The following is a 17163-nucleotide window of genomic DNA, read 5'->3' as shown; positions in this document are numbered from 1 at the left end:
TGTGTAAGAAAAAAGGTGCATCCATGAAGGTGAAGTGTTCCCTTGATGTGTCTGAGTGTATGTTGTATTGAGGAGTTGATATTCTGGCAGATGGTACAAAGTTGACAAAAATGATTTATCTAGATTTCTAAGTGCTGGCTTTCAGAAAGAATACTTGAGCTGGGCATTAACACTTAGTCAGGAAGATATTTTGCATTTTACAAAGTGGGTTTATTACAGGTGTAAGTAATTTTTTTTCCTAAATTCTCTGTAGTATCATATCATTACTTTCACCATATCATATTACTTTTCACCATAAAATACTGTTATTGAAGATGGAGAGTTCAGATTGAAAAAGTGGCTTATTATCAGCAATGTAGTGAGTTCATAGCTGACGTGAGGTTTGAATTGGAGACCTTCTGCTCTTAGTTGGCACCCTTTGCTCTTGTGATACAGCAGGTTTAATTGACGTTGAACTGCTTATTTAAAATATAGGAAGGTTTCTTCAGGTCCAGTTCATTCTTCACTTATCAAGAAATTAGATGTACAGTTGTTGCTAGCCAGAAACCCATCACACATCTGCATTTATGAGTTGGGATTATTCACAAATCTTCTGAGCCAGCCTTTAAAAACTTTATAGATGTGTTAATTGTTAATACAAAAACTATATTTTACTGTGCTGCTAGTAACTGGTACCTCTTGTCTATGAATTCCAGCTGCATATAAAGTAAAGCAACAGCTACAGAATACAAACTATTTAGAACCAAGAACAGACAGGTGCTCCTTTCCCTGGGACCTCTCAACAGTCTGATGGGAGTCATACTTGTCTTATTTCCTTCACTTGTATGGAGATACTGTAGTGCATTGTTTTCTTAAGTAATCAGTGTTCTAGCGATAATATATCATTGTAACCTTGTGTATTTTAGATGGGGTTGTGATCCACAATGTAAACAAAATGGATGATGTTGCAGTAGATTGTATTGCACTGTTATACTCTAAACAGGGGGGATAAGGTAGAATGGTTGTTGTGGGTTTTTTGGGCTCTTTGGCCATGTTCTGAAGGTTGTTCTTCCTAATGTTTTGCCAGTCTCTGTGGCCGGCATCTTCAGAGGACAGCACTAGAGCACAGGTGCTGTCCTCTGAAGATGCCGGCCACAGAGACTGGCGAAACGTTAGGAAGAACAACCTTCAGAACACGGCCAAAGAGCCCAAAAAACCCACAACAACCATTAGATCCCGGCCGTGAAAGCCTTTGCAGATAAGGTAGAAGTTTCTCCATTCCAGATATGCAATACCGAGAGTAAGTACTGTGGTTGTTATCTAGTCTGAGAGGCACTAGTGGAGAGTTCTTGTGTTGATTAGATGTCTTCTTATTCCTTAGCTGTGTTCATTCATAAAATACCTCAAAAGAAAGTTTGGTGAGGAGTTGTATTATGTTGTTGGTGTGAAACTGAGTATAAACCCTACTAGTGTGCAAAAAGAAGAGGCTGAGTGCAATCCATGGCAATATAGTCAAGAAACATTCAGTGGCAAGTTTAAGAAGACATGTTCTCTTTCCTTGTATGGAAACTAGCATTATTTTGAACATCTATTGGCTGAAATCCTGGAGCTTAGCATAGTAAGTTGCCTTAGAGTAGCCTCATTGAATTAGTGGGGATTTGGTGAGTCAGCTCCTCTGTAAGTTTCATTGATTCAAATGGGCCTAGTCTAGTACAGTAACTTGTAAGACTTGTTCAACTCTGTAGAACATGGACACAGTTTGATTTTTGCAGACCCCAGCAAGAAAGGAAAATATATAATCCAGAAAGAGTTGAAGAGAAATTTGGAGATGGCTTAATTGAAGCAGTTACAACAGCAGGGTTCCTTAGCATCAAAGCTTCTTCCAGTTTGTTTGTTTTTGTTATTAACCTTATGAAAAAAATGATTCACCTGAGTGGTGTTTGCTGCTGTCAGACCACTCCTAGTAGTGATAAAGGGATTTCTAGCATCCATTCTTGAATGATTTTGCTGTGACTGAAGTCTGTTGCTGCTTGTACTAAATTCAGTAGCAACAATAAATACCTATGCTTCCTCTTTTCAGTGGTAGCTGATTTGAAATTTCTAATCTTTAATTCCTTTGGTTCACTTAAACACATCCGTTGCTTCCAGTTTTCTTGAGAAGTCATGTTTTCCAGTGTTCTCCTATTTTTGCTTTGTCCCTGTGGATTTCTCAGGCTTTGGAATCTTCATCATATATGGTGAACTTGTATTATATACTGTGTTTCCCCGACAGGGTCTTATATTAATTTTTACTCCAAAAATGCATTAGGCTTATTTTCAGGGGATGTTTTATTTTTTCATGTACAACAATCTAAATTTATTCAGATACTGTACAGTCATGTCATCTTCTTTTGGTTGCTGCACCATGGTGTAGGGCGGGCTTTCAATTAACTGGGGCTTATTTCTGGGGTAGGGCTTATATTATGAGTATCCTGAAAAATCCTACTAGGGCTTATTTTCAGGCTAGGTCTTATTTTTGGGAAACAGGGTAACATTACTGTGGTTGAGACCTAGACAGTGCTGAGTAAGATCAGTATCGCTCTGAAGGAAGTGGCTTGTTCAGTGCATTGTTGACTAGGCAAAGCTCCTGAGACTGAGCTGATTAAAACCAATAACAACCAACTTGTAAATAAATATATAAATTGCTTCTAGCTTATCTTTGATCACCTGCTCTCATTGCTTGCTGTTTTTGAACAACGTGGCTAACGAACTAAGTGGTGGATTATCTTTTTTAAAAAAAAACATCTTTATGACTATCTTTTTTTAAAACTGGGAATTGTATGTACACATTAGAGTTTCTTTAGACTTAGGAGTCATCATGGGAATGTCACAGACTCAGCTGGCTTTTGGCCTCAAGGGTGAATTGTTGATCACATGTCGTGTGTCTGCACCTGTTGGCATATGCTTTTAATACCTTTTTGTAAATGACCCTTTCAGCAGAGTTGCACCTCTTTTCGTATATTTTGATGGTGCCAGGACAGCTGTTAATAATATTTCATGTTAAAGAGTGGCAAATAGCTAGGATTAATTTTCTGAGCACATTTCACTTGAAAATTTCTTTAAGTCTTTATACTGCATAAAGGAAGCAAGGGAGATATGTTAAACATTAATAGACTTGTACCTGTTCCTTTTGCATAATGCTTTATAGCTAGAAAATGCTTCTTGGTATTCAGCCTAAAATAGTGATTGCCAGCCTGTTTGGCATAGGTAGCCACAAACGTTAACATATTTTAACGAGTTTATCTGGATACACTGATTAAGCTATAATTTCTTGGATTTCTTGTTAAAAATCAATGTTTCATCTTCAGTCAAAACATGTAACTTTAATGAGGAGTTACACATTTCTGTTAAATAATCAGTTGTGTTGTACCTTAATTCTTCTGAATTCATGGGTAAATGACATTCTGCTTCCAAGACTTGTCAGTTTTCAGTTTGTTGCTTTGTTCTGAAATGTCATCCTTTGGTGACTTCTTATAACACCCTCCCCTTTAACCTGACAGATGCAAGAGTAGAATACAATGTTTTGCCTGTCTATAAATAGTAATATAAATAGAAAATACAATAAAAAGAAAATATGCCGTGAGTGAATCAGTTTGCTTGATGGAAGTGGACATAGTTAAAGTGCAGATAACTCGGTGGAGACAGAAGTGAAGAATCAATTTAGCTTTCCTACAGTTTCCATGTCTACTTTCAGTACTGCTTTTTAATTTTCTGTAATCAGATTGCTTCCTGCTTCTGGTATGTTGGAATACGTTTTTATTTTTTCTTTGCATGTTCTACCTGTTTTTGACTTGTATTTGTTTTGTTCAGTGAGTTAGGTATCTGGCTGCAGAGTCAGAGGTTGGGAGTTCAATTCCCCATGGTGCCTTCCAGGAAAAAAGCAGCCTGTGTGGCCTTGAGCAAACTGCACAGTCCCAGGGTGCCACCAAAAGAAGGGAATGGTAAATGATTTCTGCGTAATCTATATCTAGAAAAACCTGGAAGGGGGATGCCAGAAATTAAAATCAACGTAACAATTAGCAATTATTATTGTTTGTTTTCCCAGATGTTGTGCTGTCCTCTAATATCCTTTTTATGGACAAGATTTAATACTTTTCAAAGAAAAAAGTACCGGTATTTGCCTTTTATTACTTTTTCATTGCTGCCATTTAGCATTGTTGGTATCCTCTTGGTGTCATTTGTATTCTTTCTCATTTATGGCATAGAGTTTATCTGAAGTTTTCTTTATGATGGTTTAGATTATCAGATCTGTGGGAAGGCTTAGGGCAGTAATGGTGAACCTTTTTGAGCCCGAGTGCCCAAACTGCAACACAAAATCTGCTTATTTATTTCAAAGTGCCGACACTGCAATTAAAATCCGAATGTTGAAGTTTTAGTTTAGAAAAAAAAAATTGTATTGCAAGGGTTAAATGCTCCCCCCCCCCCCCAATAGGCGGTATTAATACTGTATAGAAATACTTACCAGTCTTTCAATCCCTCACTGAGCTAGACCGGTGATGGTTGCCATTGCACCCCTCTGCTGGACCACTGCACCAGCAGAGGAGAGTGCCAAAATCCAGGATTGGAGAATGAGTAAGTATTCTCTATTGTGAGTTACGGCTCGTGTACCCACAGAGAGGGCTCTGTGTGCTTGCATCAAATAAAACTGGCTAATCTTCAAGGTACCACAAGGCTCTTGATTTTGCTGCAAGAGACTAACATAGCTACCTCCCTTGAAGTATGTACTCCTAATTAGTTTCTGCTTTATGTGCATTTTGAGAACATGGGACACTAGAGGTAATCCATAAAGAATATATTCCTGAGCCAAAGCACTACAGCTTTGGTTGTATTTCTCCGAGAAGCTAATTTAGAAGTAGTTTGTTTTGGAAAGACTGCTACCCTAGTAGTGTTCAGAACTGCATATTATAGGATGTTGTTAGAAATTATGAGATGTTTGGAAAAAAAATGGCTAGAATCCTGTTGGTGACTTATATGCATAAGTTAAAATGTGTAAACTCCCTGCAGCAGATTGCTACAAACTAATGAGGCACAGGTCACATTATGAAGTGTGTACCTGAATGTAAAACAGGCATGTGCCGAGTAATATGACAAGTGCTTTGTTACATGTAAACCAAAAAAACAAAATTCTGGCCAATATTACACTTTATTTCTCAGCTTGTGACATGTGTTCCTGTTGATAATAAATCTGATCTCTGTTTATTACAAAAGTTTTACTGAAAAATAAATCAAAATGGCTGAAAGATATAACTTCTGTCTCCTGGCAATGTTTTGCGAGACTGTTCAAATATTTCTTCTCTTTTCTCCTGCATGTATATTTCATTCCCTATCAAAATCTAATATTCAGAGAATCTGAAAATGTCTAGCTGGGAACCAAGGTAGTCCTGCTCAGAAGTCCCACAGGCTTGTTTCCCTTTCGGCTTAGCTGTTGAATGGAACAGTTTCTTCATGGTCATCTCAGGTTGCTGGTATGCTCACTGATAAGGTTCCAGGCCTTTCTTTCCTTCCCTTTGCTCTTTTAAAGATAAATATCTTAAAAGTTTTCCTGGAAGATTAAATGCTTGATAAAATAGCATAGAGATGGCTGGATTATTTTAGGAACACTTTATTTTAAAAAAAGCTTTGGCTATTTAACCAGAAGAGGAAGTTGAGGTTTTTGGCTTCTGCCTGTTTGTTGAGTAGATGTGCCCTTGTTGCCAATATGTTGTCCTCCACATTTGTAAATGAACTGGGCATTTAACTGTAAGTATCTGGAGGGATTTGAGCAGAGTCCATTAAGTCATCCATTTACTTGAAGTTTTGTTGTTGCAGTGTGCTGGCTGATAAAATGCATTTCCATTCAGCAATGGATTTTCTTTTTTAATTATTATTATTTCAAAGCTGTTTTTTAAAAAAGCCCGCAAAAACGCATCCAGAATCCTAAGCACTATGATCAGTGTTACTTTCATAATGCAACATACTAGCAGGAAATGCCAGTTTATCTGAACTTAATTATTAAGCATTCAAGTCAATAAAATAAAAATGTTTCTTTCATTTAATTTATAAAGAGCATTTGTGGTCCAGGCAGGACACAAGGGGGTTGTCCAAGAAAATCAGTTAACTTGCCTCTGTTGTTCTTGAGGCAGTGTCTGCAGAAGCATTCGGATGTTTCTTATCAAGAGACAAGGGGAGCTGTACATTTACACCTATACTGTTGTGTCATGTCCGCAAGTGATATGAACTGTGCGTATGTATCATTATCTTTCCTTTTTTTTCTTCACCAGTTAGGGATCTCTTTTTGGACAGGTGGTTGTACAAGAAAGATTTTCTTTTGTGGCTGGAATGGTCAGGCTGTAGTGTTTTTCTAGAATTTCTGAATATTCCATATGATTAGGAATCTTGTTTCCTTAAGTGTAGGCCATGCTGTGGAAGATCTAAAGTGGGAAATAATAAATGGGAAGGGATGCTTGAGAAGTGCTGGGTAGCTCAGTGGTTTAGATCTCTGGCAGTGGAGCCAGAGGTTGGGAGTTTGATTCCCACAGTGTGCCTCCTTGACGGGCTTGAACTCAATGATCCACAGGGTTCCTTCCAGCTTCTGCAGTTCTAAGATGACATATAACTTTGGCCATTGAACAGCTTTGGCAGTTCAGTGACTTCATTTACAATTGTTGGTGGGTTAAAGGGGTTGGAAGGGGAGGAGAAATACAGGTCAGCAAGTTCTGTTGTTCACATGTCAAATGGTTCAGTTTTTCGTATATGGAATTATCACATAATGCGATAGATTATTAAGATGTTGAAGCCAGTAGTATCTGCCAAGTGATCTATATTGCTTGTAACTCAGGTGCGTGCTATCAGGATTGGGGAAGGAAGGCTGGGCTAATGAAGGCTGCATTTTTTTTGTCTGCTTTGTATTTTACCTGCTGAAATGATCCTGTCTGCCCTCCCCTCCCTCTTGTTACAGGTTGCTATGGGAATCTTATGATAATCTGAGAGGAAGTGAGTCCCCGGTAACATTGCAGTTACTCATGATGTGCCTGAAGTGAAGAGGAAGGAAACATTTAACATATTGAAGTGCCAAGGCTCTGCTGTGTCATGGCTACGGACTCTGGTGAATCGGCTAGCACAGAGGAATCTGAGAAACCTGATGGAGTTCCATTGGAATGTTGGGACCCCTTTCTTGATGCTGCCTTGACTATGGAGGCCAGGACCAAAGAGGGTGTTCAGGCACCTGCTTCTGGAGCAGGCACAGAAAGGAAAAGGTTTTTCCGAAAGAGTGTGGAGATCATGGAAGATGAAAAGGTCTTGGAGACCACTCCAAGGGATGAACAAGAGCAGTTCTTGGTGGGCGGCGAGAGGATGGCCCATCTTTCTGCCAGTAGCCTGGTGGCAGAACAGGAGGTCAAAAGTGAGCATGGCTCGAAGGTCAGTTTGGAAGCCTCAAAGGAAAGGACCAAGAAGGAGATAGAGGAAGAGGCAGAAATGAAGGCTGTGGCTACATCACCGGGTGGAAGATTTCTGAAATTTGACATTGAATTAGGAAGAGGAGCCTTCAAAACAGTCTTCAAAGGCCTAGACACAGAAACCTGGGTGGAAGTTGCTTGGTGTGAACTTCAGGTTAGTGTAGATGAGTTCCACTGATCACTTGTTTGTGTATATCTTTGTGGCACTTAGAAGGCCTGATTTGGCTCAATTGTTGAGAGGTATATTTGCAGATGTCTACAATGACATGACTGGCTTGCTTGTGTTGTGGAGCGTGGACTGTGTCTTATAATGCAGAATCTACCATCTTGCTTGAGAAACCTACAGATACCTTTCTAAAAAAGAGCAAGTTATTAGTCCTCATAGTTACATGTAGGAACATATGGCAGTGTCTGTTAAATGTTTAAAAGCCTGAGAGAATCTGAGATTGTTGGGACATAGGTTGAAGTTTTTCTGCCAGTTCTTGGCCATACATGTCATTCCTACTTCTAAAGTGTTAACAGTTTTGACAGTTTTTACTCAGTCCATGACACAAACTGGGAAAACATCCAAATTGTGCAATGTCACCACTTAAACAAAATTCCAAACACATAAACGGTACAACTTACAAAAGCAGCACCATTCAGTACACCTGTGCAGACTGTGCCTTGTTTGTGCTAATTGCAGAATTGGGTTTTGTTGTACATTGAGAAAATTTTCTTAAAGCAGAGTTTTAATCCCATGTCTACATTGCTTTCATGTGGTAAGATATCAAGCGTATAATGTAATCATGCATCACTGAATTTCAAGTGCTTTCCTCCTCCCTAGTTCACAAATACGTTGAATTAATCAAGGAGATGTTTTCTGGAAGATAAGTGCAGGAAAAAGTGTGTCATTTACATATGGTTCTCTAAGTAGACATTGCTTAGTACCACCACTCCTTGGGTGTAGCAATTGAAGTGCTTTTTATTTTCCAGCTATTTTCTTAGTGTTATGCTAAGTCAGTTGTGGGAATTATGAGAAGTATGGTGATAAAACTGGACTGTAGCTGAGTTCACAGGCCAATACCTGGCCAAATTTCCTTTTTCAGATAAGGAAAGAAAAAAACTATCTTATATTTTCTTAGGTTTCTTCCACTATTCCATTTTCTTTTCATTGGGTCTTTAACTTTTATCTTCTGCGGCATCTGCACCTGTACTTCACATTTTAAACCTCTTCCTCTCTTCTAGTCAGCTGTCTATGTCTGTGGCCATTGTCAGCAAGGGGTCCACTCTGTTTTATGTTTTTGTGTATGGACATACTGCTTAGGCATGGGCAATCCTTGCACACTGAATGGAGATGGTTCTTTGAGAACTTGTCCCTAATTTTGCAGGTTCTGTACTGCCATTTGCTTGTCTTTGTAGGTAATGCTCTGATGTTGTAGCTCACCTCTGTTATGCCTACCTTTATTTTTAAACATTTGGTTCCTTCCTGGCTTGACAGTCATGGCCCCATGGTTTTTAAAAAGCAGTTCAACTATAAATACAGGTGGAGGTTTCTGCCGCCTTTGTTTTTATAATGCAAGGGAAGCCTTATTTTTCATGTGCATTTTAGAGATGGGGTATTCGTATACGAATAAGAATATCCCCACGCAGCTGGACTTAATGTGGGTCCGGCCCCTGGGGCTGGACCATCCACTCATGCATCCAGTGGTGGCGGCAGCGGCGGCCTCGCTCATCCTTCAATCACTCCTGGAGCTCTGCTCTCTTCCCACTCGGCAGGAAGAGAGAAGTGCTCTGGGAGTGATTGGAAGGATGAGTGGGGTTACTGTCACCACCGGATGCATGAGTGGATCATCCAGCTCCAGGGCTGGACCCTTATTAAGTCCAGCTGCGCAGAGATATTCAAATATGGATAACCCCCCTCTAGTGCATTTCCAAGAGGAAAGAGTTATTTCTAGGAAGAGATCCTCCTTCTCACATTTCAGGTGGCACTGCTTTCACCCACAGGATGAACAGCTATAGAAGAGAGGGGTTCTGTACCTTTCATACTTGTATATAGAATAAGGAATCTTGGAAGGTGCAAGAATCCAAGAATTCATAGTTAAAAGTAAGACATTATGATGCCATTCTTTACATTTTCATATCTATCCCTGTTGAAAAAGCTTTCAGGAGAAAGACAGACAGAAAAACAGATTTTTCAAAGTAGTGAAGTATTAAAAGGTGATAAGAAAAATCAGATTAATGAAAGGAGTTGTTATTTAAAAGGAATCTGCAGATTCAAGACTCCTGAATGGCATACAACAATGGAGAGAACTGTTGACTTTTGGAGAATTTCATTAAAACAGCTGGTCAGGCACTATAGAAAATAAGCTACTTGACACTTGCTCTGTTCAGGTTTTCCAGCCGGGAAAGTTATGGTTTGTGTTGGACCTCTAGTTCCCATCACCTCCGGCTAGTACATTGAAAGGGGTTATAAGGGCTGTAGTCCAATATGTCTAGAGGGTATCATTTTGGGGAAGATAGCAGTGGGTGGATGCTTGATTTGATCTAGAAAGACTCCTAGATGATTTTATAATTTGCTGAAGGGTAGCTGTGTTAGCCTCCTGCAACAAGACTATAAAAGAGTCTTCTGGCATTTTATATATTGGCTGAAATCCAATAGTAAGTTGCAACTGGAGCAATCTTGATCATCAACTAGTCTGCTTAACAAGTTAAATATAAGACCTATTCTCTTTACAGTGTCCTGTCTTTCTTTAGGTGAATTTGTCTATTGCACCTATGTTAGTTGTACTTTGGAATAGATCAACTGTAATAGTAGCGGGTGAAAACATTAGAAAGACTATTCAGAAAGGAAGCGCCATTTTAAAGCAAGCCAGGTCATTGCTTGTGTTTTCTTTGTAATGAAAAATTGAGTTGAGCAGCTATGATTCAAAAAACAGTGTGTGGTTGTTCTCCTCCCCCCATCTCCCTCAGTGGGTGGTGGAACAACTACAGTACGCCTAATAATTGGTTTAATCTCCTCCACAGCTAGTTGAGCCTAAGCTTGTCAGAATTTTCCATGCCAGACATCTAAGCAGCTCCTCTACAATAGTGGCTAAGTTTAAAGCAAAGTTTATGCTGTATTGCTATACCAGTTATACCGGTAGCATTAATTGATCCAGCATCAAAATCTATATTAAATCTTCCAGTATTACACCGAGAACATTAAAATAACAGTTTAGTAGGTTCTTTGTTTGGGTGGCCTTAAATATGATGCTAGGTGACAATTTACTAATTTTTTTCTTTTTAAATTGCTATTTGGAAGTATGCCCTCATGGAATCAAGCAAATTGACCATAGGTTGTGTGGTGGGACACTTTGTTGGCTGTACTTTTACTTATTTGATTATCATATCATGAGTGAATGAGGGAACTATTTTTCAGGATTTCCTAGTCCTCGAGTGTAGGCATTTTACCCAGATCTTGGTTGTGCAGCAAACTTCAAGTAGCATTGATCTTCAAGTCTCCTTTCCTCCTTCCTTAAAATATAAATGAGAAGAATTTAACTCCAGCTGTGGCAGCAGATTCTACAGCTGGTTACCCCTCTGTGAATAACGTTTTGCTACCCGTGTACCCCCGTCCAAACTGTTTCAGAGGGCAGGACAGTATCAGAACAATCTCAGTTCTATTTCTGACTTTGCTGTTACTTTGCTCTCTGACTTTGCAGCATATCCTTTCCCAGGAATATATAGTAGATGGCACTGCTAATTCATCTTTGCGAAGAAAAAAAAAGACAGCAAAGAAAAGAAATAAAGGCTTCTTCAGAAGTGCAGTGTACGGCATCACCTTTAGGACCATTTAAGGGCTAGGAAATTACTGATCCTAGAGTGTCTGTGCAACATTTGTAGGTTGCGCTTTAACACAACCAGCCCAGGTAAACTCCCTGTCCACTTTTCTGCCAGAGTCTTCTTTCAACTCTGTCTCAAAGTGTGCCTCATAAACTAATTCCTGGTTCTTTATGTGCATTGCAGGTAAAAGGAAGTACTGTATGTAATTAAGTCAAACTATGCATCACAGCACTGAGGGGATTAAAGGAGAGACCGCATGTGATTTCCAGATCTAGCTCTAATCAAGTCAGGGGAGGGAGGAGGATCAACTAGGAAGTAAAGCAAACACTGGTGGGGATGAAGGCCAGAAAAAGCCAGTGGAAGGAGACCTCTTTTTTTCAGAACCGGGTAATCGTCCAAAGATATAATTTGGTAGCATAAAATGTCAGAATTCTGGTGCAGTTAAAGGATATTTCAGAGCTTTAGAGAGGAGGTTGCCTGTAATGCCACCTTAAAATCCCATCTTGAAAGAAAGGTGGAATATAAATTCAATTTAAGAAAGGTGAGCTTGAATTTAAAGTGTTTTATAGAGCGCTTCAGGCCTACCCAAATATGTGGCCTTCAGGAGTTTTTAGAGATGGCGAATGAAGATTTTTATCAGGAGGCCTGGCCCTTAAATCTCAGGCCTGGTACATGCAGGCTCTGCTTTCCCTTCGTAGCTCCTCTTTGATTGCCATAGCAGTTACAGTCAGTTAGCACATTTTATCTGGGTTTGTACACAGTTGATAGAATCAGCGTAAAAAAATATTTAAGCTCCATGAATATAGCACAAATAAAGCAAAAACAACTAAAATACAGGAACAATATTAGTCTAGAAAATGCAAAGTTTATACTTTCAAAAAGCACAGTTGCATTATCCAAAACTACTACTTTCCTTTTTTTCCCTCAAGGGGAAACAAAACAAAACAAAAAACCCCTACAGTTTTCCTCTATCTTTCTTCTTCTTTCTCTTTCCTTCCTGTCTCTTTCTCTCCCCTCTTTACAATGAATTTTATTTATTTTTAGTGATTCCCACACTGAATGACGTTTATCAATGTTGATGTCTGCAGCACAGGCAATGCTGTTTAGGAGGGCTCTGTGAGTTTGTTCCACTGGACAAAGTTGTTGAATTCTTTGCCTAGGTGAAAGGTGCATAGTGATACTTGCTCCTGCTGTCAAAAGTCGATAAGGCAGATGTGCTGGATCAAGTCCTTCCACCTTTTGAAATACTGTACCTTGCTAAATTTGTAGCTTTTGTTGATTGATACTGAAGCCCAGATTATTAGAGACATGGCATTTTGCTGTTTAGTACAATACCAGTGTTCTTTCCTTTGACTGTGAGGGTCAAAGGGTGTCAAATATCGAGGGTGATGCAGCTATGAGCAAAGTGAGAATACTCTGCACTACAATATGACACATTTCAGTGATTTTTAGAGATAGTCACTCAGCCAGCTCTCTGGATCATGGGAGGAAGGGTCTTTTCAGTGTCTCATATGTGTTGGGTTTGACATTTTCACCATCAATACATTAGTATTCTTCACCAATGTCATATATTCCCAAGCATAAGCTTTGACTCTGGAGATGCAATCATTAAGAGACTGTTCCATTGCATAGAACTGGCATAGACATTTTCAATAATTTTCAGGGATTTACCACAACCTTTGCTTGTTGCTCCTTGTGGTTTTGTTAGCCTGACATTATCTGTTTCTTTTGGATATCACTGTCTTCTCAGTATCTACCACTTGGTGTTTTCTTTTCTGGCCTTGAGTTAAAGCTTCTGAAACAGGGACGTCTATCAAGGAGCCCTATGAATTCTATTTTATCCAACTCCAAATCCCCTCCAGATTATCTTTTGAATTGTTGTGGGAGGCCAAATTACTTATTTCTTTCAAAGTACACAGGAGTGGACATAATACTGCTATAGATGGCCAGATATTGCAAATTGTAGGTAAAGCCACTTCTGTCATCTGTGCAGCATGATGGTTTAGTACATGAGGATGGTGGTGTTCGTTCTCCTTCAAGTAGCCACAGAATGATGGGACTTTCCCCTCTACCTGACATCCCTCTGATTTCACAGAAGAACCTGAAGTTCTTCCTCTCAAGTTAGCCATCCTAGACCTTCATGACATCATGGCCACTGAAGGTCAGGGTTGCGACATATTTTATATGTCATTTCTCTCCTACTTGTTGAGTGTGGTTTGCATTTCTAACTGATGATGACAGATTCTCATGTCAGTGGCCCCAGTCATTAACTTTGCTTTCATTTCTTTCTATGATTGAGGGCACATGCGGAATAAATGATAAGAAGATTCTGCTTGATTGTGTGCATCTCCCTTCTAACACAACTCAAACTCTCCATAGTTAGAGGTATCTCTTGAGTCTAACCACCAGGCTGGCCATAGCCAAAGGCTGCTGGTTTGATGCTTTTCTTCTTGGGTTTAAGTACAAACATACAGTAGTACCTCGGTTTACAAATGCCTTGGTTAACATAATTTTCGGTTTACAAATGAAAATCCATTGAAAATAATGCTTCAGTTTACATTTTTGTTTGTTTGTTTTGGTTTACGAACAAAGTTTCCCCAGGATGCATTGTGCCTGGAGGTTTATAGTGCTGCCCCTGTTCCTATGGCAATCCGCGTTCCAGTTTCCAAATTTTTTGCTTTACATAATGTCCCGTATAATGCAGTAATTTCATAAACTGAGGTACTACTGTATTATGATGCTGATTTATTGCTGTATTTTTCTCGCAGGTGCACTGTCAGATGAGGCTTTGCTGCTTTTCAAGTGTTTTACTCTACCAAGATCTTAGTGTTCCCTCTAGACTAGAGGACAGCACCCAGCAGTTTGTTTTATGGTGTCTGAGCTTCCCTTTCCAGAGTCACATTCTCATCAAAATCCAAGAATGCCACTCTGAGCCTTGCTAATCTGAGGCAAATAGTTTGGCAAATTAAATTAAAAAGTCAAGATGACCCCACGATTCCTCTTCGGATAGTGCAAGTGGTTCTTTTTACGTGCATGACCCAAGGATCACTACAAGGGTAAACTAAGATGAGATGGGCTGCATTTTTTTTAAACTTGATGGTGGCTGAAACAGTTGTGATTCACAACTCTACCCCTGCTTTAATTGCTATCACTTTCTGGAGGCTTGAAGCCTTCTTCATTGGGATAGAAAAAGAGGCTTCCAACCTTAATCTCAAACTGATTGGTGGCAGGGCTTCTTATCTAGAACAGTATGGTGTCTTAGGCTGTTCCATTGCCTTGTGAGCGCCTGAAAATAAATTAAATGAAGAATGTTGACCTAAACTTGAGGGGAAAACAGAAGAAATAGGAAGTTCCAAATACTACACAAATTAAGCGTGGACATTTATAACCATGTTTTGGTGCAAAACCAGCCACTCTTCTCCATACTCCAACAGGGATGGAGATAGTATAGTAATTCAAAATCAGCCTTCCCGGTAGATAGTGATTCTGAGCTGCCAGAACAGGGACAGCAGAGACCACAGAAGGAGCCACGGATTCTTCTGTGAGTAAAAGGTTCTTCGTCGTCGTCTCTGTGAATGCGCACAAATGGGTTTTAGTGCCCTTGTGCAGAGAACCTCAGAAATTTCTAGAGCTTTTACACATGTTGTTAGGACCTCCCTCCCATTGTGCTTGCCCCACCCATGGCACAGAGTGCCTTAGTTCCTTTTTTGCTGCCGCTGCAGCAGCACCTTGGCTACAGAGGTTCCGCTTGTTTATTCTGTTAGGAAAATAAAATACAGTTAGGAGACCTTCCTCCATTGCAATCTATTTCTCTTTGAACATTTTCTCAGTTCATGAGTAAATAAGAAGAACAGAAGACGACCATTCTTCTTCTTTGTGGTCTCTGTGAATGCACACAAATGGGTTTAATCTGTTCCTGCGCAGAGATCTCCGGAATATTCTAGACCTCAAACATGCATTCGATAGGACCCCCCCCCAGTACATGTGGTCTGCCCTTCCTTACGACTGCCTCAGTTCCTTTTTGCCATCGCTGAGATCTCATATTTTGTTGAGCTCCCCATTCACGCAATCTGGTTCTTTTTTCTGAGGAAACATAATAATCGAATCATTGTTATTTAGAATAGACTCTTAATTATTCTTTTGTGAGATTTAGATTCCCCCCATTTCCCCCGCCCCCTTCCTTTCTGTTCCTGCCATTTATGGCCCCCACAGGACCATTTAAGAGGTGCACTTTGTGCACGAACAAGTTGCCTGTGTCTGATGACCACGGTTCTTACCTGTTTTGTCTGGGAGAATCGCATCAACCAGCTTCCAGCTCCCATTGTAAAAATTTTACTAAACAAGCCTTCAAACTTCGCCAACAGCGCCTTAAATCTTTCTGGTGGGAGCAATCTCTTCGTCCCCCATCCAAGATGGATGAGGCACAGGGTTCACAACCACCACTGCTCCCTTCTGGTACCAACGCTGCGTTGCCAACACCTAAATCTAAGCCAAAAATGCCTGAGTCTAAGTCCTTGGGATCGGCATCTCAATCAACTCCGACACCAAAATCCACTTTGAAACCAGTTGGTACCAAACCAAAGAAACCAAAGAAGTCTTCCATCGACACTCAGCCACTGGTACAACACACTCCTGTGCAGGATCAACTGCCTATTGATCTTGATACGGACCACGAATCCATTCCACCTCCATCCGGACAACCGTCTTCTCTGTTGGCTGAATCTCCCTCCTGGGAAGACACCTTGGCTGAGGTAACTGTACTGCCTTATTCGGCCTGTTGAAGCTCCAAATATTTGAGTTGCTCTGTATCTGGGTGAGAATCTGAATCAGTATCTGTCCCTGCTGATCCAGTGCCTTAGCAGGAGAAGAGTGCTAAACTCCACCACATTGAGGACACTGGCTGTTCCGGTATGGCTCTGTCACAGCCTCTGAGACTTTCAGGACTGTTGGTATCGCGGAACTCTCAGGCTCAACAACACTGGCCCAAGCGAGTCACCGTTTATGAGCCTCCAGCTTACTACGAACCACAGCCTAGATGGTATTGGCACCATCCACATCAGTACTGGCAGCATGATATCGAACGTTATGCTGAACCCGATCGCCTTCAGTATGTATACTACTACCCTACTACTACCCTTCAGATTCTTTGGAGTCCCCCTCACCTCCTCGGTACTGTTCTGGCTACTGTTACGATCAGTCATCGGATGATGAAGGTGCTCCTCACCCTCTGGTACCGAAGCCCCATAAGTAATGTCATAAACAGCATGCTTAGGTGGCTTCAGTTCCGGTAACCACGGTACCGAATCTTCAGATTCTGATTCTTCGGATTCAATAAACCACTGGAATCACCCCCCAATCTTGGTTCCAATGTGGCTGACACCAATCCGCCATCTCCATCAGAAGATTTCTCATCTTACTCACAATTGATTCTTTGCATTGCCAAAGCCATGGACCTCCAGCAGCCAACTCATTTGGGCTCTGATAAGGTGTATGAGGATATTGATGAGGATCAGATACCCCCATTTTGGATGGGTGTCATTCCATCGCTGCTCAGACTGATTAAGCAGTCTTGGTCTAAACCGTCTTCAGTGCCTCAGATTTCTCGGAGAGTCGAGAATCTGTACAAGACCCATGGCACTGATACGGAATTTCTCTCAAAACATCCTCCTCCTAACTCAGTGATTCTACATGCAACACAAAACCGAATACATAATTGCTCTAACACCACTCCAAACAATAAAGAGGTCAGAAAGTTGGAGATTATTGGCGGTAGATTATATTCTCTAGCATCTTTCACCTTACGTGCTGCCAACTATTTAGCATCAATGGGAGCCTGTCGTAGGTTTCTCTGGAACAAAGCTCTACCGTCACTACAGTCAGCATCTGGGGAGTACAAGCCTTGTGG

The 17163-nt window shown here is 40.5% G+C and overlaps 1 protein-coding gene across 12 annotated transcripts in view; it reads left to right on the top strand.

The window, feature by feature from the left end:
• The window catches only part of WNK3 (WNK lysine deficient protein kinase 3), a 145117-nt gene that overhangs the window by 14966 nt on the left and 112988 nt on the right, over window positions 1–17163 (top strand). For all 12 annotated transcript variants that reach the window (XM_072991382.2, XM_072991383.2, XM_078386514.1 and 9 more), the window contains exon 2: window positions 6956–7608. In XM_072991382.2, coding sequence (XP_072847483.2) covers window positions 7087–7608 — 522 coding nt within the window. In that variant the 5' untranslated portion in view covers window positions 6956–7086. The remainder of the gene's footprint in view (window positions 1–6955; window positions 7609–17163) is intronic.

The sequence above is a fragment of the Pogona vitticeps genome, chromosome 2 (assembly GCF_051106095.1).
Source record: "Pogona vitticeps strain Pit_001003342236 chromosome 2, PviZW2.1, whole genome shotgun sequence".
In the NCBI taxonomy this organism is placed as follows: domain Eukaryota; kingdom Metazoa; phylum Chordata; class Lepidosauria; order Squamata; family Agamidae; genus Pogona; species Pogona vitticeps.
The sequence above is the reverse complement of the archived record's forward strand: the minus strand, read 5'-3'. Positions and strand labels throughout refer to the sequence as shown.